The sequence below is a fragment of the Rhyacophila brunnea genome, unplaced genomic scaffold, assembly GCF_057557595.1.
Source record: "Rhyacophila brunnea isolate RB1 unplaced genomic scaffold, BYU_Rbru_1.0 scaffold_24, whole genome shotgun sequence".
NCBI lineage: Eukaryota > Metazoa > Arthropoda > Insecta > Trichoptera > Rhyacophilidae > Rhyacophila > Rhyacophila brunnea.
In genome coordinates, this window is record NW_028232904.1 from 20,689,570 (window position 1) to 20,712,931 (window position 23,362).

Genomic DNA, 23,362 nt, shown 5'->3' on the forward strand with positions numbered 1-23,362 from the left:
AAAAACAAAAACGTGATTTTGACATGAGTCGGAAATGTGTAGGCATGTAGAAAATGATAAAAAAGGTTCATTGAGTCATGCAGGTGTCGATGCAGTGCAGTACAACGTGAGGTGACCTCATTGTTGTTCTGGTGATTTCGGCAGATTTTTTTAACTGATAATGTTCGTTTAAAGGTTCAAAATGCGCTACGGGATGTGAGCGTCAGTCTGTTAACATTTTAAATACCTAGAAAACGACATTGCACACTTTTTTCCCATAGCGGCAGGTTAATGTGACTTCACGTGATAGTACGCGACGTGTAGCATAATATAATCCCAACTTTTCACTGTCGTGAAATTTCAAAATCGTAATTGGCAGGAAAAGTAATTTGAACAAACGATGTCAGTAATAACCAACCACTCGATGGACACAGGACACAAATTTGACTTTGAGACGAAGATACTGGGTCGGAATTAGGAATATTTCTCACGATTGGTAAAAAAGGCCATTGATATCCATAGGAACCCTGAAAATATTAATATGAATGAAGGGTTACGGTTAAAGACGTCATGGGTTCAGGCATTGTCAGCGAAATTCAATATTCGATTTGGTATCTCTGGTCGTCACAACTGATCACACAGCAAAGTATCACACTATTTTACTCTGAGCAACGTTTGCTCTCAGCTAATCGGATCCATTTTTACATAAGTACTTGGAACGGCGTTCGTATTCATACACCTACGGTACACTTCGTCAACACATTATCCCTTGAAAATGGCCTCTGCCACCAGCCCAAAACGTCGAGGAAAAAAGAAGGAAGAACACGCGGGGAAAACCCATATATCTAGTCGTGTCCGGAAACTTGTACGTATGCAGTTCGCCGTATAACATTTCACCGTGAAATCTTGTATCGGATATATATATGGCCGTATATTAAAGGCCGTCCAACCTCTCTGGGTCGTATAGTACTGACATAAAATTCATGTCTAAATAAAACACGGTTCTTGTCAGTTTACACTTAACAGGAAGCCAGCAGCAAAGAAATTTTGAAAATAGCCGATATACGGGATGACTTGTTAGGTTATGTTAGGTTTTCATTCTCGAATTCATGAATTTTGTCAAAATCATATATGAAAATTGAATTAATGTTCATATTGAATCTAATAAAATTGGAGACCGTATAATATTCGGTCATCTCTTTCCGATAAGAAAGCTCACGGTGAAATGTTTTACGTACAATTTACATGTAACCATATTATTATCTATAACTATGCACAAACAAACATTGTATTTTTTATAATATGTAGATTTCAGTTGAGGCCATATGGGAATAGGATTTAAAAAAAACATATTTTGACTTTATATTGATAGATTACAGTATAAGCACATAATCTTGTATTTATCAGTGACGTCCCGTGGGGGTAGGCAGATTGAGCGTCGCTTGGGGCAGTTACTCAAAGGCGGCAAATTGAGGAAAATCATTTGGAATATATAGAAATAGCTACATAAACTTAGTAATAGCGGAAATATTTTTCCATTAAAAAAATCAGCTCACTGGTTTTGTCGGGTTTGTGATATCTAGTTTACTTCCGTTGCCCTTCGAGGTCCTTATTAGTCTGATATTTTGTTAGTAATGTATCCATACAACACATTTCTTAGATATTGGATGGATGGAAGGATGATACAAATAATGTATTAAAAAATGAGGCGGCATTTCGGCGCTGCTTAGGGGCGGTATTTTATCTAGGGACGTCACTGTGTTTTACGTAGAAACAACTCATAGCAGTGGCGAAGGGTGGAGGTAGGCTGTTAAGATCCGCCATAAACAGTGCACATTAAACTTTTTCAGGCATACATATTTGTTTTCATTGAAATAAGACTACAATTTACAGATAGTGTTGGTTAGTTTTTAAAATTCAATTAAACCCTGAGAAACCAAGCCATAATAGATAATAGTCAAAAAATACATGTCTATCTATAAAATATCTAAAATTATGCAATTAAATCATACATAACTTGGAATATTTTATAAATATAATATAATTTTTTATTTATTATACTTTGGTTTAGTCAGGGCTTAATGAATTAAAAAAATTAACCAACAATATGTGTAATATGTATTTTTAATCCAACGAAAACAAATTACTATGAATGAAAAAGTATGCACAATTTTGTCGTATTGCCCAAATTAGACCAAAACTATTATGGTTTCGTTTAGACATGGTTTAATTGATTTTTAAAAACTAACTAACACCGTCTGTAAGTTGTAGTCTTAGTTCAATAAAAACAAATACATATGACTAAAAAAGTTTAGTGTGCACTATTTATAGCAAATCTTAACAGCCTACCTCCACCCTTCGCCACTGACTCATAGTGACCCCCCCCCCCCGATTTTTGCTGATGTTTACCGATTCATTGAAGCGATGCAGTAAAGTGTTTATGTTTAAACATTAATAATTTATTGCCATTTGGACATGTCATCAACCTGTATTTTTGCACAGATGCATTATTGCATTCTTGCTCAATGAAGTATTACGTAGGTAAATAATTACCTATTTACATAATGCATATTGTAATTAGGTATGTATGCATTTATTTGTAATCGGAAACTTGCATGCTCATACGAATTCATTCATGGTGAATCATGATTATGTAGCAGGTAATAGACTTGAATTAAAATTAATAAAAAAATATTGTTAAATAATGGGTATTAGGAAATCAGGATTAAAAAGATCCAAGTGCTTTGGTAACCATCTTGAGAAATTCGATTTTGAAGTTAAGGGGGGACATGCTCAGCGTAGGTCAAAATGGTTTTGGCATTCCCCAGCCAAAAGAAATGGCGTATTTAAAAAAAACACTACCTTATTCTTAGGTCAATAATTATTATAAAGCAATCATTATTCGTAGGATGTTTATCACACTTAAATGGTCGAAGACATAGCTTATAACTAGTATCTTTAGAATTATCTTCAAATGTGTTAATCTTGCCCATTTTTTGAACAATAAAATGCCTAATTCTTGTCAAATTTGGGATCACAGAGATTATCAATATAATTTTTTATAGTAAATATTTCTCTATAATAATGTCGACATAAATTATACTGATGGATAGGAACAAACCCCAGATTCTTCTGGATAAGAAGTCACACAGGGATAGCCGAAAACGAGGAAGCTGATAAATACGCTAAACAAGCCACAACAGACAAAAGACCTTTAACCTATACACACTTCCCTCTGAGTTACGCAAAGCAAAAACTAAACGAAGATACCATAGAGCTATGGAACCACAGATACACAACATCCGCCACAGGATCAATAACGCAGAAATTTATTCCAAACATAAACTGTGCCATCACTCTTGCCAGGAACTTAAAAATATCACACGAACTCACACAGATACTAACAGGCCACGGATCGGTGCGAGCTTATCTAAAAAGATTTAAATTGAGGGATGACGACTGTTGTCCATGTGACGGCAACACATCTCAAACTGTGTGGCATGTCATCAACGACTGCCCTATACTAGAAAGGGAGCGATGGACTCTCAGGACTCGATGTAGACAACAAAATCACGAAATTGACCTCCAAAAGCCTCACGAAGCACTAAGCAATAGAACAACACAAGAACACTACACAAAATATTTAATCCTGGCCATAAAGAAAATTAAAGATATAAATGGAGGCACCTAATTAGCCCCACATCAATGCAACTAACCCACGCAACCACCTTGTACGAAAAAGCAAGGGTATGGTTATTATTAAAAAAAAAAAAAAAAAAATTATACTGATGGTTTTATAAATGCGTTTAAAAATTAATAAATGTAAAAAATCTTAACACCACTGCACATTTATGTACTGAAATATGACTATATTCTAAAACATTAGAGCGAGAGGTTTAAAAGAATACTATTTTATGTAATAAAAATACTTAATGCAGTCATCAAATGTTTAAAATAAATATAAAGGATAACAAGGCTTCAAAATTATATAAATATATTATCTACAACGTTTAAGGAATGTCCAGGATCATGCTTTGAAAATAGAATAAAAGCTCCATTTTGACCCACGCTGAGCACGTCCGCCCTCAAATAATAATATGTGACCCTAAGAACTATCGGGAAATCAAAATTTAAAAAAATTACCACAATATTGATGTCAACAATAAAATGAAACCTTATTACCTTATTAGTCATATGTAGGCATTTGTTTTTATTGAACCAATACTACAATTTACTGATGGTGTTCGTTAGTTTTTAAAATTCAATTAAACCCTACCTAAACCAAACCATAATAGTTTTGGTATTATATGGACGATTCGACAAAATTGTGCACACTTTTTCATTAATAATTATTTGTTTTCGTTGGATTAAGAATACATATTAGGTAGGTATTACACTGGCTTAGTGCAAAGATATTGTATGTCCAGTTTTTGTCGAAATTGAGTTAACCTGTCTGCATCATATCCTTATGCTGTAAAAATATTATAACTCCAAATAGTTTGAGAAGATACCGTATCATTCAAATACACCATATATGTCCATTTCTCATGCATCTCAAATTTTAAACTTCGATATTCTCAAAACATACTAAACTGGACATACAATATATGTACACTAAACCATCGAATTGTTGGTTCATTTTTTTTAAATTCATTAAGCCCTGTTTAAACCAAACTTTAATAGCGAAGACATATTCTTCTATCTATAAAATATCCAAAGTTATGTACGATTTAATTGCATAATTTTAGATATTATTTTATAGATAGACGAGTATTTTTGACTATTATTTTTATTATTGCTTGGTTTTCACATGGTTTAATTGAATTTTAAAACTAACCAACACCCAATGACATTATTAATGGACAACGCACTCAGTACAGTAGCTAGCAAGTAAATTCGCGTATAGCGACATTCGCACATGTGTAGGTAGACGACACGCAATTTTCATTATGCGATATCACGGATCGGGAATTTTTAGCAATATCACCTTTATTGTAATGGCGTTAGAACAGTGTTCCTAGTGTCAATGTTCATTTGAGCGAACCCGTTCGAACCGAACCATTCGGCAGACCCGACAAAGAGCATTGGGAATTTATAGCAATATCACCTTTATTGTAATGGCGTTAGAACAGATTATGCCAATCGGCAGACCCGACAAAAAAGTGAGTGTCATTTTTTTTGTCTAGATGCTTCGTCCATATTAATATCATTGCCAACACCGCTGTAAATTGTAGTTGTATTTCAATGAAAACAAATACGTATGACTGACAAAGTTTATTGTGCACTATTTATGGCTGATCTTAACAGCCTACTTCCACCCTCTAATCAAAATAAGATTCGGAACCCCTGGTCTAGGGCTGAGTGTGTAAATCTGTGAATTGTAACAGTGTAGAAGTGCGCGTGTCAGATCCAATAATGACTCGTCTATACTTATTATTGCAATTACAAATTGTACTTCTTCGCTTCATTTGTACGTCAACTTTCTAGAAATCATCAGTTATATGATGTTGATGTACCACTAACTAACCACGCATTAAATAAATTGTTACTTAGATACCTTTAGCCAAGCTAACAAATGCTTTCTCCTACAAAACTATATAAGAAGGTACCCACTTGCTCACATTAATATCTCTTCTTTTTGTTACGTCATCTCCTTATTCACTTACGGAGGTTACTTAGTCAAGAGAATCTCCACCTACCTTCGCCTTTTCTGCCCTCTACTTGACCCTCTATTATGATCTTGAGTAAATCATATTTCTTATTGCGCAAAAGTTTGCAGCTTTTCTGCGCATGATAGTAACTATCAGTAATAACTATCACTAATAGATAGTGCACACTAAAGTTTGTCAGTCATACGTATTTGTTTTCATTGAACTAAGACTACAATGTGAAGATATTATTCGTCAGTTTTTAAAATTCAATTAAACACTGCCTAATCCAAGTCATTGTAGCTACAGTTGTGTTTCGGGAATTTCCCGACGGGAATTCTCGAGAAATTTTTGAGATTTTCCATCCCGAATCTTGAGAATTGAAATTTTTAACATTTCGGGAAATCCCGGATCTCGAGAATCTTATTTCGGGATTCGGCACTTCTTTGTTATCAAATATTAATTGAAAAAAAAACCATTTTCTATATGAAAAAAGTGGACAGTAAACACAAAACGATCGAAGACTGGTCGGGGCACTTAACACAATTAAGGCCATACCTTAGTTGAGACACGGTCTAAAAAGATCGTCGCTAGGCGATGCGCGGATTGCGGGTCGCGGGTGCAAATGAGGCATGTCAAACCAAATATAATTTGTCTTATAAATCCAACATGTGTCCATTTAATGTTCTGTTTATTGTTTTATCAGTAACAATAATAATATATTCATTGACATGTTTTCTTTTTAAAGGAAATGGGTAACGTTTTAAGTCATCTTTACACGATTTAAGAATTATTACGGCCGTCGCCATCACGAAGCAAAATGACGTGTTTCCAGCTCTACATTCTCTCTCAGAATGGGAGCGAGTGCAAAATTTCGTCGTGCCTATGGTTGAAAATTATTTGCCGTTTCACTGAAACTCATGAGCGCAGTTTTTGCAACATCAGGGAATTTTGTGTCTCAAAAGCGTACGCGATTGTCAGACGTAGCGATTTACAGGCTGTGTTTTTTGAAATTCCATTTTAATAAGTAATGTTTTGAATTATTTTTGTTTTCCTACTTCTATTTTGTCTGTCTTCTTACATAAATAAAAAATGCATATTTTTTTGGAATTTGTCGTTTTTTACACTGATTTTATGATTTTTACAGGTTTTTTTTAAATTTCCCGATATCTCGAGAATTCTTTTCTGGAAATCCCGAATCTCGAGAATTCAAAATTTCATCATTTCGGGAAATCCCGAATCTCGAGATTGAAATTTTCTCGGGAAATACCCAACTCTAATTGTAGCTACCTAATAGTCAAAAAATATTCGTTTATCTATAAAATATCTTAAATTATGCCATTGAACAATAATAATTAATTTTAGATATTTTATAGATAGAAGAATATTTTTTATTGATTATGGGTTGATTTAGGCAGGGCTTAATGAATTAAAAAAAACTAACGATCACCATCTGTATATATTATTATAATCACAGAACAGATAATAGATAGAATTCCGATAGCAGATATGCTATATTCAATACGCGACATTTTGATGCAGGGATTTGATTGTGTGAGTGTCCTAAAATAAAACACGCATTATGCACGCGCAATAGTGTGTGTAATACACCAATATTAAATAAGCGTTAATGCATAAACCGAGAGCAGTTGTCAGCATTCGACGTATTCTTGACACGTGTTTAACTTTATTCTCGATTATTCCTTAATCGAGATCGGTTACTTGCTACTCCTTACCCGTTAAGTATTTCATTTCCCATTATATCTGAATTCCATGATTATAATAAATAGGAAGATACCACGTCATAAACTTATGATCAGTGACGTCCCTAGACAGAATGCCGCCCCTAGGCAGTGCCAAAATGCCGCCACGTTTTTTATGCAGTACTTTATATCATCCTTTCATGACTCCAATATCTAAGAAATGTGTTGTATGGATACATTACTAACAATATATTATATAAGTACCACTAAATCTAATTTAAATGCCATCTCTGCTTCAATAGACAATATTGCGAGTCTAAGGTTTCAGATAGGTACATTTAAAAATACACTTGACAACTTCCAAAACTCGTGAGTGACTGGCAAACATATTTGGATACATTTTAAATTAGGTATGCACTTGTCATTGCTGTTTACCAAGAACGTGACGTTCAAGGACAACTAAAGTAAACTAGACATCGTGAACCCGCCAAGAAAATCCTTTTAAAACTTTTATCATCATCATCATCAGCCTGAATCTATCTACTGCTGGATGAAGGCATCTTCAAGCTGCTTACACTTATTTGGGTCCTGTGCATTGCGTTGCCACGTACTTCCGCAGAACTTTATCATTTCATCGATCCAGCGGCCTCTAGGTCTACCTTGGGGACGTTTTGTACTTCTTGGATACCACTGGATGACTAGATTTGTCCAACGATTGTCTCTTCTGCGAGCTATGTGTCCAGCCCATCTCCATTTAAGGCTTTTAATAAACTTTATTACATCGCAAACCCTTGTCTGCTTCCTTATCCACTCATTCCTCTTTTTGTCCTTTCGCGTTATGCCCAGCATGTACATCTCCATACCACGTTGTGCTACTCTAAGTTTCTGGATCCCTCTTTTACTTAGGGTCCATGTTTCACACGCATATGTGATCACGCGAAGCACACACTGGTTGAACACTTTGCGCTTTAGGCACAGTGGAGGAAGGTCACTTTTGAAGACATTATTCAGACGGCCAAAAGCATATGTGATCACGGGAACTTTTATAGTACCTAATTAATACATTTTGTTTTCAACCAGTGAGCTGAATTTTTTAATGGAAAGATATTTCCGTTATTACTAAGTTTAGGTAGGTATTTCTATATATACCTGGTGATTCTCCTCGAGTTGCCGCCCTTTGGGTAACTGCTGCCCCCATGCGACGCTCAATCTGCCTACCCCCACGGGACGTCACTGCTTATGATCCTTTATAAATATCATCGCAATCAATGTTCCCTGTAAGGTGTGCGCGCGTACACCTATCAAAATGTGTTTGCCCGCACAGTCCTGACACAAAAATATTGTAAAAGAAAGTTTACTTTGGCAGATTTTAGTTATACTCGAATGCGCGAAACCATCACAATATGCACAATTCTTCGACTCCTTTCTCGGAAAGCGAAGGTCAAGTGCGACTAACGCGAGCACGCAAGTGAAATAATTTTACGTCGAGCGGGATCACTATATCCATTCCGTTCTATCGCGTGCCAAAGTATACGAAAATATGATACGTGTTTTAGTGTTTATCAATGTCCACGTCCTTTACATTTCTTAGTCTTTGATATATTTCAACTTCCAATAAACATTGTCAGTACAGTCTCATAGTAGTCTTTATTGTAAAAACATCACAGTCTTTACAATATTTTTTAAACAGTAAACGTGTTTTGTATGTGTATGTTTGTGGGGGGGGGGGGGGGGGTGTAAATTTTCTGCACCGGGTGACGGTGGTGACACTACCCCTAGTTACGCCACTGCTCAGACGCGTTGATGATCCGCACACACACTAGAAAAATTAGAGGGAACGTTGATCGCAATGTACTATAAGATTTAGTATTACTCTCTCTTATACAGTAGTTCAACCTCTTTGCTGTTACCATTTTTTATTTTTCATAATTCCATATAGTTTCCGAACGGTGGATATTTTAATTATTAGTTTCAATAGATTGGTATCAGAATGTACAGTGATTCGTCCTCTGGCCCACATTTTCAAAACCGGTTTCCTCTCGCGGCACTTAAAAATATGTTTATATGGCACGGAGTCACTCAACGGTGAAAATGGTGCTTGTATGGGACGAGTGGTGTAGTTAAGACTAAAGAGTCTAAAGCAGGGGTTCACAAACTTTTTCGTCAAAGGGACAATTTTGAAATCAAAAATATTCGGGGCCCCTTTCTTTTGTAAATATTTTCTGTTTTTTAAAACATAAGGCAAAGTGTAAACTTATATGATTAACGAAATATACATTATTAATATACTAAAAATACTTACAAGATAAAAATAACTTTTTATATACCTACAACGTTTTTAAATTTTCCGTTGAATCATATAAACTTGACTTAGCTAGCTTGACTAGCTTAAACGATCAAAAAAAATTGTACTTGATAGAAATACTGAATAGATATTATAGAATACTGAAATATCATTTTGACATTTCATATTGATTTCCATAGTAACGCATGTATATATTAATAATTTAGTTGCTAGGACCACCCCTTTAGCAACTAATAATAGTCTTACTTTTTACAGATTTTTCTGAAATAACTTTCCATACAAAACAGAATTAACTGAACAATTCAATTCTGCTTAAATATGGCTAAAAGAATGCATTGGGATCGTGTTCTGATGTATCCTAAAAGTTTCAAATGTCTTGCTAGTCGGAAAGTTAGTTAAAAATCGATTGCAAGATTTGTACTGGACAAACAACCACCGGACAAACAAGAATACGAGCTAATAAAAACGTTGTAAAAAATAATAAAGATTTAATATAAATCTCGCGGGACATCAAAAAATCACGCGGGACACACTTTGTGAACCCCTGGTCTAAAGACATATTATAAACTCATCGGATAGTGGGTTCGGAGCGTGGGTATAAAGTGATCTGTGACTATAAAGAGATGTCGAGGTGATTGTATGATTTTGTCACCAAAATTACCTAAAATTATTATAATACGGTAACACGTTATTTTTATTGCTCCAAAATAACACGGATATCACTCGGAGAAATTCACACATGGCAGTGCGTCTTATTTGATTCCAAATGGAACCGATTAGAATCTTCAATTGCAACTTAGATATTCTAATTGGATGAATTTGGAGTCAAGTATGACATGTTAAAAATATTTTGTAGTAAGCACTATTCAATGATATTTGACAGTTTACTGTAAACGCGGTCATGATCGGCCGTGTTAAAAACATCACGTCTGAAGGATATCTACCCTGGATAATTAACTGTCTGAATACGACATAATATCATATTTATCAGTTTATTTATTGATCGATGTGTTACAAATTTTTTGGTAAAAGTGTTCCCAAAGTGGAATAATTACCCTTCTGGGGAGCAATCGAAGGGACAGCGAATTCTTTTCGATACCTCAGGGTTTTCAGCAATATGAACCGCTCTATATTGGTTGAAGTCACTAAACAATAATAATTAGGCATGTAAATTAAGACACACATACAAACATGTCATTCTATGTGTTTTAAAGTTATCAAATCTTCTGGTTGTATATTATGAACAAACACTGTTTAAATAAAAAATAGAAGAATACAGCATTCATTCATAGCATCGTCTATCAGTGGCGAAGGGTGGAGGTGGGCTGTTAAGACCCGACATAAATAGTGCACACTAAACTTTCTCTATTTTTTATGTTGAATTAAGACTACAATTTACATATTATGGTATTGGTTAGTTTTTAAAAATCAATTAAGCCCTTCCTTCCATACCATAATAGTTTTGGTATATTTTGGGCGATCTAACAAAATTGTGCACTCTTTTTCATTCATACCTACTTATTTATTTTCGCTGAAATCAATGAATATGTCATTGGCTGAAATAGAAATACACATTAGGTACACATGTTGTTGGTTATTTATTTTTAATTCATTAAGCCCTGCCTAAACCAAACTATAATAGATACATATCTATTATTCTATCTATAAAATATCCAAAATTGTATATGTATATATAGAGTATTCTTTGACTATTATCCATTATCTAGGGTGTCATTGATTTTTAGAAACTGACCAAAAACATCTGTAAATAATTGTAGTCTTATGTTAATGAAAAAAATACGTATGACTAACAAAATTTAATGTTTACTATTTATGTCTGATTTAACAGCTTACCTCCACCCTTCGCCACTGCCGTTTATATCATGGTTGCAGACGTCTTGGCCACGATCTTCGGAAAAATCCTCGTACTCTTTCACGTACATGTATAATATACTCCCGACCCCAGCCTCCGTCTTTTACACTACATACGGTGCATTCCGCGGCCTGTCGTAAATCTGCCATCTCTGGCTTATGGTCATTTATACGGTGGTCATGTCTTAACGAGCACAGTCTCTCAATCTTGATTGATGGAACTGCGCTAGAATCGGTATACAGACCGTAAAATTCACTGCTGTATCTTTCATTTTAATTGTTGCTGGCTCTGACTGGCTCGCAGATATGGCGTATATTTTCATATAGGTATGTAAATTACCCGTGAAGTTTGGATGCTATCTTGTCTTGTTAATTGAAAAAAATATCGTAATTAAGAAATGGGTAACTATTTTTACCGTATTAGGTACTTAGTTATTTTTTTAAATCATACATCAACTTTTATAAGAATAGTAGATACATAAACAAAAAATTAAATTCGCACACTGCACAATATAACAGTGGCGAAGGGTGACTTTTGGAAAGAGGCAGGCTGTGGAGATCTGATAAAAATAACACACTTGTCAGGTGTACTTACGAGAAATAAGAAGATAATACGATATTACTACTAATGAATAGGTACACACTAATGACAACGACACACTAATCTAATGAAACTTTAAAAACTCACTGACGACATAAAATTAAGCGATCAGTTTAAATTAAGTACGTATTTTTTCAAAACATTTATACACATCAAAAATCATTAGATAAAAGATTTTTTTATTTTTAAAACAGACTATATTTATTAATATTCGATTAAACACCATAATATATTATTTTTTAAATTATCTAATCATTAATTATTTAGTTTTAGACTCTGCGATCGGAGCTTACTTTATTTCATACAATTCGATAGACTGGGCGGGGCTACATGACGTAGAGTCCACATGAAAAAAATTGAGAATTATTTGAAACATAATTCGACTTTTATTTACGTCAAGACAGATGGCGCGCTGTGGTATATTTTTTAAAACCTTTGCAGATTGTTTTGTAATTATCTGTGTAATACATTCCTACAAATCCGGCATCTCTCGTTGGAAAAAATAAATTATTTTATAGAATATATAATCAAGTGATTATATAAATAAGTCAATATGCAATTAAAAAATATTTCTCTTAAGAAGGTAGGCTTCGAATAATCGCCTAGTATAGAGTCTTCGCCACTGCAATATAATATAAATCACACGAAGTTCTACAGCTACGACGAACGTGATCGATTAAAAGAATTTCAACGCATGGTCAGTTTTCTAATTTGAAACCCGATGTGTGAAACTTACTTTCGATTGCATTTCTCTCTCTTAATTAGTAGATACTTATTAAAAAAATCGTTGTGATTTAATGTTATATAAGTATATTTACTAATACTAAAACTGAAATGCCGGTGACTTCGAATTATTTGCCTTTTGATCTGGTTTTTGACTATTTCTCTCAGTGGCGGCTCGGCGACTTTCTAGGTGGTGGGGTTTAACCATTAATTATTAAATATACCCACATACCTACCTCCTTTTTCACATTATTATACATTATGTACCAAGCTACTTATAATAATATTATGATTTTATTAATGAGGAAATGAGTAATTTTTCAGAATAAATAATATGATCATCTGAGTCGTCACTTCATCGCATCTAAAAAGTGTGCTTAAAAATATTAACAATTAATAATAATTGTTATTATAGACTGACCTTTATTAGTTTTGAACAACGACATACAACAAGCGTTTTTACTCACCATGGGGTCATTTGATTCGCTCCCCAGTATAAGTAATGACAATGATAAAAATATCGGACATGTATTTTTGACTTGATAACGATGTGGGGATGGTCCCTACAAACCCTTTAGATAGAGCCGCCCCTGATTTCTCTGATACAAAATACTTATTATTATTACCTTATATAAGTACCTACCTATATAATATATTTGTCTTGATTTATCTGTAACTCATGACATGTGTAGGAGAGAGCGAGACGGCTAGAAGCCATATTCAATGGGGTAGGGTGAAAGAAAATATAGGTAGGCCTACACGAAAACAAAGGAATCATTTATTTTAATCGTGTCGTTAAAGAAAACAAATCATATGACACTGTCACAATTGTTTGACAGAAGTTTAGACATGATAACCAAAAATGTGACACTGCCACCTGGTAATTTTTCTAGTAGGTATCTATGTATTTCACCTATAAATTGTCTGTAGGTAGGTAGGTACCTACATCTATTTTGGTATAACTAAAAACAAATGGACCAATATTGATGAAATTTGATCATCTTATACATTACACTGGTAGGTGTCACCTTAGTAGAGTCTCATCTCGATATCTCAAATGCGTCCGAAGTTAAAATAAAATAACGCACTCGCATCAATTCATCACGGGTGGGTAAAGTGGCTAGATGGTAGTGGTGAGTTGAGGTGCGGCTAGAGGGTGACGTGCCTATACCCAACCGTTTTCGATCGTGTGGGCTTACTCGTGTGTCATACTGATGTACGTGTCTTAAGGCGCGCCCTACATCTAATTATTTAAAATATTTAAATAATGGTCAATGTCGTAGTAGAAGTGTTTTTCAAATGTAACTGAAATGCGAACTCACCTGTATGTAGCTAACTTAATCGATATTCCAAAGGTGGAAAATGGATGTCAGCCACTTGCTCAACCTATTACGTCCATACTAGGGAATCCAATCCCGAGCCAAAATTCTGATCCCGGGATTTCGGGATTACAATTTGACAATCCCGGGATTCCGGGATTGGCATTTTTTCCATTGTTAATATAAAAAAATTATAATTACAAATAACATTGATAAAATCGGTCAAAAATAAATCTAGTATAATTTATACAATTTAAGACATTTATTGTTAATATTGTATACGTTCAATCTTGGAAATACACAAGTTTAACGGAGTAAATAATATTGTAATTTAAATAATAATGTGAATTTAATAAGAGATTGCTGTTTCTAATAGTAAAGACTTAATGAATGGATTAGCGATATTAAAGCAAATAATCATGGCGTACTTATGGCCTTTCCGCTTCATAAATCTAATTAGTCAGACAATTAATATGAAACTGCCGTAAAACGTATGATATCATGGTGGAATTACTTTGTTAAAAGTGCGAAGCATTGTTTTTTTCCAATCTTTCCATTTTTAATAATTTACGTGAAAAAATAAAATGAATCGGCAACCTACACATGGGTATAAATCAAACTTCATTCAAACTCAGTTTATGTCTGATGTAGTTATTTTTTATTAAAAGTATTTTTTTCTGTTATATTTTCGCTTTTATTTTATTTTCCATAAAAATTGATAAAAAAATCAATCTCGAAATCCCGGGATTATGTTTATCAATCCCGGGATTCATAGGTATCGAAAATAGCTCGGGATCCCGAGATCCCGGGATTGGAATCCCTAGTCCATACTCTGGCTCATACACAAATTGAAAAACAACATGTGTACCTACTTGCCAGACCCAGGATTTGAACCTGGGACCCACGACGATAGGCCGACGTTTAAGCCGCGCGGCCTACGTCAGTGACGTCCTGTGGGGGTAGGCAGATTGAGCATCGCTTGGGGGCGGCAGTTACAAGAAGGGCGGCAAATCGATCTTTAGAAATAGAAAAAAACTAACTACCTAAACTTAATAATAACGGAAATATCTAGCTATTAAAAAAGACACCCACGGTGGCTGCGCGGCTTAAGTGTTGGACTATCACGCCGTGGGTCCCAGGTTCGAATCCTGGGTCTGGCAAATACACATATTGTTTTTCAATTTGTGTGTGAGTCAGGGTATGGACCTTATGGGTTGAGCAAGTGGCTGACATCCATTTCTCGTAAAAACAAAATCTGTTAATACAAACCTCTACTCAGTGGAGGCCCATATGATCCTAAGAGGATCGAACATGGTCGGAAAAAAAATAGCTCACTGGTTGGAAACAAAATGTATTAATTACCATACAAGTTTTAATCGGACTATAATTTTTTGTCCAGTTTGCGATGTCTAGTTTACTTCCGTTATTTTTGGATGTCACGTGAGTCAGCTTTGCGAATTATATTTGAATTATAGGTAGATAGAAATACACTTTACTTGATTTTGTGTAAAATGTTTGCCAGACACTTGAAGTTAAAATGTATCTAAAACCGTGGACTTGTAATAATGTATATTGAAGCAGAAGTTGTAAGTACCTAATGTATCCATACAACACATTTCTTAGATATTGGAGTCATGAAAGGATTATAAAAAAACTGTAAGTATAAAAAAAATGTGATGGCATTTTGTCGCTGCCTAGGGGCGGCATTTTGTCTAGGGACGTCACTGGCCATCCTATCTCTATAGAAGGTTATTTTTTCCAACATCTTTGGTATGTTTCGAGACCTTGAATACACGTTCGCGTTAAGTGTGCACGTATCCCGGTGTAGACAACCTTGTCACCTGGTTTTTAAAGTGCACCGGTCTCTCTGGAATCCGACCGCGGAAGTGAAATAGCGGTGGCCGAGGTTAGTCATTCGTTTTGATGTCTCCGTTATAATGGTTGGGTGGTATAATGTTCAGCATTGGGTCAATTCGGGTTACCAACGGCAAATTGTCAACCACTATGATAGTAATTTTAATTAACTATTTTTTATTTATCGTATTTGTTCAACGAATAAGACACAAGATTTGAGAATGTAACATTGTATAATATATTGAATAATATACATAATTATGCATATACCTACACACTAGAAAAAATCATTTTGTAGAAAAATAATTACAAGATAAAAACAACTTTTTATATACCTACTTACCAGGTTTTTAAATTTTCTGTTGAATCATATAAACTTGACAATTCTATGTATTAATGCAACTTTTTATTGTACTTGATAGAAATACTGAATAAATATAGAATATTGAAATGTCATTTTGACATTTCATATTGATTTCCATGGTAACGCACGTATATATTAATAATAATTTAGTTGCTAGGACTCCCTTAGCAAGCAACAATAATAACTTTCCATACAAAGCAGAATTAACTGAAAATGAATTCAATTCTGCTTAAAAATGACTAAGAGTATTAAAAGAATGCATTGTCGTCGTGTTCTGATATATTCTAAAAGTTTCAAATGTCTAGCTAGTCGGGAAGTTAGTTAAAAATCTTCAATCGTCAAGTACAAATCTTGGACAAACAAGAAAAAAATTATACTGGACACACAAGAAAAAATCTGTACCGGACAAACAAGAATACGAGTTAATAAAAACGTGGTAAAATACGACACCCGACAAAACATGGACCTGTATCCATGGGTCCCACATCCTTTTGTAGTAGCCAAGTAACATGCAACCCTTTGCCAGGAAACACACTTAAAGAAATTCTATAGGTACATGAATTATCATTTAATTACGTAATAATCATATCACACCAAATTGTATCGCACAGCCATGTATTTTAAAAGTAAATATTTCTTGAGGAAACTAGCGACTTTTTTTTTTTTTTTAACTATTCGAGCATATTTGTGGTTTGTGTTTTTCTCACTTAACTGATCGACCCGCCACGCCGGACCCTCCGGATAGAGCGTTGTCAGATCACCCCTTGTGGGGGCCATGCCTGTATCTGCTGGATAACGCAATTCGATAAGCATTTCATGTAACAACTACTAGTTAGAATCGTCGTAATTTAATAAGATGCTCGTTGCTTAATTGGACAAGCATACTGGCGTGATTCCAGCAGATACATGTTCAAGTCCCGTTAGGTGTCGTATTTTTTCTACAAAATGATTTTTTCTAGTGTGTAGGTATATGATATGCATGCGATGTTTTCAAATTATGTATATTCTATCCCCACGCCTCTCTATATATCTCGCCCACGGTGGCCGCGCGGCTTAAGCGTTGGACTACGAAGCCGTGGGTCCCAGGTTCGAATCCTGGGTCTGGCAAGTACACATATTGTTTTTCAATTTGTGTGTGTCAGGGTATGGACCTAATAGGTTGAGCAAGTGGCTGACATCCATTTCTCGTGAAAAACAAAATCTGTCAATACAAACCTCTACTCTGTGGAGGCCCATATGATCCTATTAGGATCGGACGTGGTCGAAAGAAAAAAAGAAAAATAAGTATATTCTATAGTAATTTTGTAAATGGAGAAAAATGGGTAATTATATTTTTTTATATCGAGCCTTTAACTTTAGCCCACATAGTGACATCTCATGTAGGCAGACTGACCATGCACTGAATAATAGGTAGGTATAGTGGTCAGATTTGGGGATGTACCTAAGAATTGGATACAAAATAGAGTAAGTACCTAGATAAATTTTAACAGTTTTATTATGTAGAGTTGGTTTTTCGTCTTATTAATACAGGATTGTTATTGCGATAACTGTGGAAAGATTTGATGTCCTCATCGGAAGAAGCGATTCGCAGCTCAGCTATGAATGTGAAGCTTTGGAGGACATTGTACATATTATAGCAGTACAATGCCCTAAATATGAATGACAGAGAGTACAGCTGCGAATTGCGCATATCTTTAATTGAAAGGTGCCCTGGCGGTGGGTAAGACGGAAGAGCTTGGCAAAATTCTAAAGTTCTTTAACAGAATTGGGGTGAGGATCTGATCGGCGGATCCTCCTATAGATGAGAAGAGGCGGTGTGACGGCGAGTCGCAGTCAAACCCTCGGTAAAATCATAAAATATAAGAAAACTGTGGAACCTGAAAATATCATTTTTTTCGTGCAATATCTGCATGAATTAAATGAATAACTTTATGAAAAGAATATATCAATATATTTTGTAGTCTCCGCAGCAGGAGAAGTTGACAGTTACGGTTAGATTAAAAAATATACTGTAAAAACATTTATATTAATTGCCAATTGGGAGGGCAATAAATACAGGGTTATCAAATAAGACATATTATAATATATTTTTACCTTTTTTTAACTCGATTAAATTGATTGTGTCACGAGCTATATGGCATATTGCACAATCTTGTTGGAACCACATATCGTCCACATTAAAATCATCTAATTCATGCTAGAAAAAAATAGTAATCATGTTTCTGTAGCATTCTCCATTGACCTGCATTGCCGTTTTCGTTTTTTTTAATGCTGTCCAATTACATCTCCAGACCATAAACCACACGAAACTGTTAACTTTTGTAGATGTAAAGGTGTTTCAAGAAAGGCATGAGGGTTTTCATTACTCCAAATGCGACAAAAATGTGCTTATACCTGCATTGCCGTTTTCGTTTTTTTTAATGCTGTCCAATTACATCTCCAGACCATAAACCACACGAAACTGTTAACTTTTGTGGATGTAAAGGTGTTTCAAGAAAGGCATGAGGGTTTTCATTACTCCAAATGCGACAAAAATGTGCTTATTTACTAAGCCATTTAACCGAAAATGAACTTCATCGCTGAAGATGATTTTTCATGAAATAATAGGTCTGTTTGAGTGTCGACGCACCAAATGGTCATTCGTTTTAAGTTCTTATTTCAACTATATTATATACGCCTTCAAATGCAAATCTTTATAAAGAATATTCCATGTAGTGCCATAAAAAAGTCAACTTGTGAACGGCGTGTAATTGATTGTTCTGGATTTTCATCCACACTTTCAATCACAACATCGATACTTTCAGCAGTAAGTTTACGTTTTCGACGTGTCGGATTCTTAATATCGCAAACATTAGATACCGTTTGACTCATAGACTATAGATACATATTTGACTCAATTTTCCAAATTACGAATAGTAAGCTCTGTGACTGTAGATCGATTATTTTGACCATACATTTCACGTAATGCCCGAAACCATTGCCATTCTGGGCAGTGTTGACATGTGTGTCCCTGATAACTATCTTAGAAATAGAGAGCATCAGTTGTTTATTCTCTCAAGGTGGAGAACCAACCTGCCACTGTGGTAATGCCAATTGGGAGGGCGATAACTATGTTATTGTTCAACCAAATTGATTCGGGTGTTGATATAAATTCCACTTACGTGAGGGTGAGTTTAGGCGGACACTATTTTATAAATTCTTAAAATAGGGTCCCCTTAGCAAACTCGGTGTACTTTTATAGATGTATAATTGTATTTTCACTGCTTTTGTATGTTTATATTAAGTTCTCTTTTTATATTTTCATTTTTATCATTTTTATTACTTTTTTCTTTATAATAATGTTTCATGTCATGTTGTGAACGTCTTAAACTTATAATTTGTAATGTCCACAATTAATTAAAAAAAATAATTGAAATTGAAAATTATGTTGTAATAAATTTTAACAATTTGTATATGCTGTACAACAGTAGAACTGTGTATCTTGTGTATCTTTCCATGATGATTTGCCAAACAATACTGAACACCAGTGACGAAGGGTGGAGGTAGGCTGTTAAGATTCGCTATAAATAGTGCACACTAAACTTTTTTAGTCATATGTATTTGTTTTTATTGAACTAAGACTACAATTTACAGATGGTGTTAGTTAGTTTTTAAAAATCAATTAAACCATGCCTAAACGAAACCATAACAGTTTAGGTCTAATTTGGGCAATACGACAAAATTGTGCACACTTTTTCATTTATAGTTATTTGTTTTCGTTGGATTAAAAATATATATTACACATATTGTTGGTTATTTTTTTTAATTCATTAAACCCTGACTAAACCAAACTATAATAAATAAAAAATATTATTCTATTTATAAAATATATAAAGTTATGTATGATTTAATTGCATAATTTTAGATATTTTATAGATATACATGTATTTTTTTACTGTTATCTATTATGGCTTGGTTTCTCAGGGTTTAATTGAATTTTAAAAACTAACCATCACTATCTGTAAATTGTAGTCTTATTTCAATGAAAACAAATATGTATGTCTGAAAAAGTTTAATGTGCACTGTGTATGGCGGATCTTAACAGCCTACCTCCACCCTTCGCCACTGCTGAACACAAATGTCAATTTTGTTGGGAATCAGAAAGAAAAATGTCTGCTATGACGTTTTAAAAATCCATAGTAGGTACTAATTTGATAACCTTATATTATGTTCAATCGAGTCGTGAGGGTGAGTTGACGAACGCTATTTCACTATTTCACCTGTTGGTTCGCATTAATAATTATTGTCTTCATTTTGTTTCCATTGCAGGTTCCCCGTGGCAGGTGTCAGTGATGGCAGCGGGTGGTGTAGGAGCCAATGGTGGCGGGTCAGTGGTGGGCGAGACAACCAGACTGGTCGCTGCTAGAGCGCCGGCAGTTTTTGAAGTCTTAGCAGCACCAGGGGGAGGTTCTTTCACCAGGAGTGAGGTATGTTAAAACTATCCTAATTTTTTGGGTTTCACTTGTTGGCCTTTTTCATCTCCACGTTACTACGCTATCAACGTCAGAGGTATTCAAACTGTGCGCAACAGCAACCTGTGGGTCTATTCTATACTTATCGACCGCTAAAGTGATAAAGTGATAATTATTATCAAACTTAGGGTAGGGTTGTATCAAAGTATTAGCACTTATTGTAACAATTACAATAAGTTGGTTGTAATTGTTGCAGTAAGTGCTATACTGCCCCCATAAGCAAAAACACAGCTAATGGGAAAAAATGAGAAATTAAAGTAAGTATGAGGTGACATACTAGATAAAATTCTGAACATAATTGCATAACAAAATAAACTGGAAATCATTTATTTTAATATAGAAATCATCATAATGTGTTCACTACTTTTGCAAAAATGTTAGGCTTTTCGATGCAACAAAACAGTAAATAATGATTCATAAGCAAAAACACAGCACATCTATCGATTTGCTGTGTTTTTTGCTTAAAAACGCTGGCTTACTGTTTTTTTTGTTTATGATTCTAGAATTTTTACACAAACGTAATACCGCATGTAACTGGTAATAATGAGATAACCTCAAATTAATCATTCACTAACTTCATATCGCCCTACATTTTTAATGATATTTTAATACTCAAATGTGATTAAGTTCTAAATTGGATTAGGAATTGTGAAAAAAAGATTCTCAACTTTATTTTGGAGAGTATGCAATTGGATAAACTTGATCAAAATGCTGCAAAATCCAATGAAATTATAATGGCAAGTAAAATGCTAATGACCAGTTAATTACATTTTAATTACCACATTTAAATATCATGTTAATTATATCTAATGGACAACTACTGAAAACGCGCCAGCCCATTGTTAACACTAAATGAGTTATTAATTTTAATCTTAATCTATCATAAAACACATTTCTAACTATCTAGTTTTATTAAATTAATGATATTTGTACTCACGTTTCTGAACATTTGATATTTAAAAATAATGCAAACGGAAATTCCTCAATATTCCCTTTTTCCAATGCGAGCCGCATAACTGCTTCTACGTTTACATCTGTCAACTAGCTTCGATATTTGTTTTTTATGAAGTGCATTACACTGAATAGTCTTTCACAGTATACAGTAGTAGGAAAAATTGACAATATTAACTCATTTAGTGCTGACACTGCGACTGGCGCGTTTGGCGCGACTGGCCATTAGATATAGTTAACATGATATTTAAATGTGGTAATTAAATATTAATTAACAGGTCAGCAGTTTATGGATCATATATGGAAAAGAAGAAATGCATAATTCAAAAATAAGGAAGAGTAATGCCTACAAATAGGATGACGTTTTGGGAGTCTTCCCACCAAAACTGACGGATTTTTGTATATTTAAAAATATATATTGTCATTCCAATATTATTTAATGAACAAAATACCATTACAAGTATTTAATTTTTCAAAAATATCCATTTCAATTTAAATTATAAGCAAAAAAACATATTTACTGTTTTTTTCCTTATGAAACTGACATTATTCCATTCAAAATCATAAATAAAAAGACAATAGTGGAGTTTTATAATCAATATTTTTGTAATTTTGCAATTTTTATGTAATGAAAATATCATTTTTTAAATAATCTATTATAAACCGAAACATTTATTAAAATTGATTAACTTTTAATGAAGCAGCAATGAAAAACATGATAACCTCTCTTTTCTCAAAATTGACTTTTTCCCATTAGCTGTGTTTTTGCTTATGGGGGCAGTATATTTTAACAGCACATCTCTTGGCTACGATACAATTTAGAGCGAGATAGACAGTTTTGACTGTTTAGACGGCTGACTTATTGTAACAATAAATTATAATATATCAATACAAATATGTAATAAATACTATCACTAGGGAGCGGATTTATATGCAACAAAAAACATGATTATATGCATGCACATATGCACTTAAAATCATTAAAATATGCACTAAAACCAAAAAAATATGCAGTTAAAATTGACATTTTAATGGGAAAATATTGTAAATACCCATTTCACCCAATATTACCGATAAAAAATCGAATAACAAATAATTGAACAAGAAATGCAAAATGTAAATGTAAACTGTGGAAACTAAACACAACTTAAAAAAAAAACGACACACTTAACTATCCCTAAATACTATTTGTCTATTTGTCTATTCTACTATTCTCTGGCATTAAATTTTCTGCATATCTGTCAGTATTTTGTTTATACGCGGAAAATGATCTCTCAACGTCCACAGAGGTGATAGCGCAAAATTTAATTAAAGGTGCCCGTGCCCGAGTTGAATTCACTTTTTCTGATAAATTAATGCAAGTGCATCTACCTGATTTTGTTATGTTTCGATAAAATTATAAATGCAAAAGCCCTAAAATATGCATCTATTAATGAAATATGCACTAATGTCTCAAATATGCATTTATACGCACAATAAAATTTTATTTTTGGATTCTGCGTCACGGATTTCTGTGCAACTCCCATAGCTGT

At 34.1% G+C, this 23,362-nt stretch overlaps 1 protein-coding gene across 5 annotated transcripts in view; it reads left to right on the forward strand.

Moving 5' to 3' along the window:
• The window catches only part of jbug (filamin-type immunoglobulin domains fbug), a 241,573-nt gene that overhangs the window by 166,297 nt on the left and 51,914 nt on the right, over window positions 1-23,362 (forward strand). For all 5 annotated transcript variants that reach the window (XM_085950990.1, XM_085950988.1, XM_085950991.1 and 2 more), the window contains exon 21: window positions 20,677-20,834. In XM_085950990.1, the coding sequence (XP_085807116.1) occupies window positions 20,677-20,834 (158 nt within the window). The remainder of the gene's footprint in view (window positions 1-20,676; window positions 20,835-23,362) is intronic.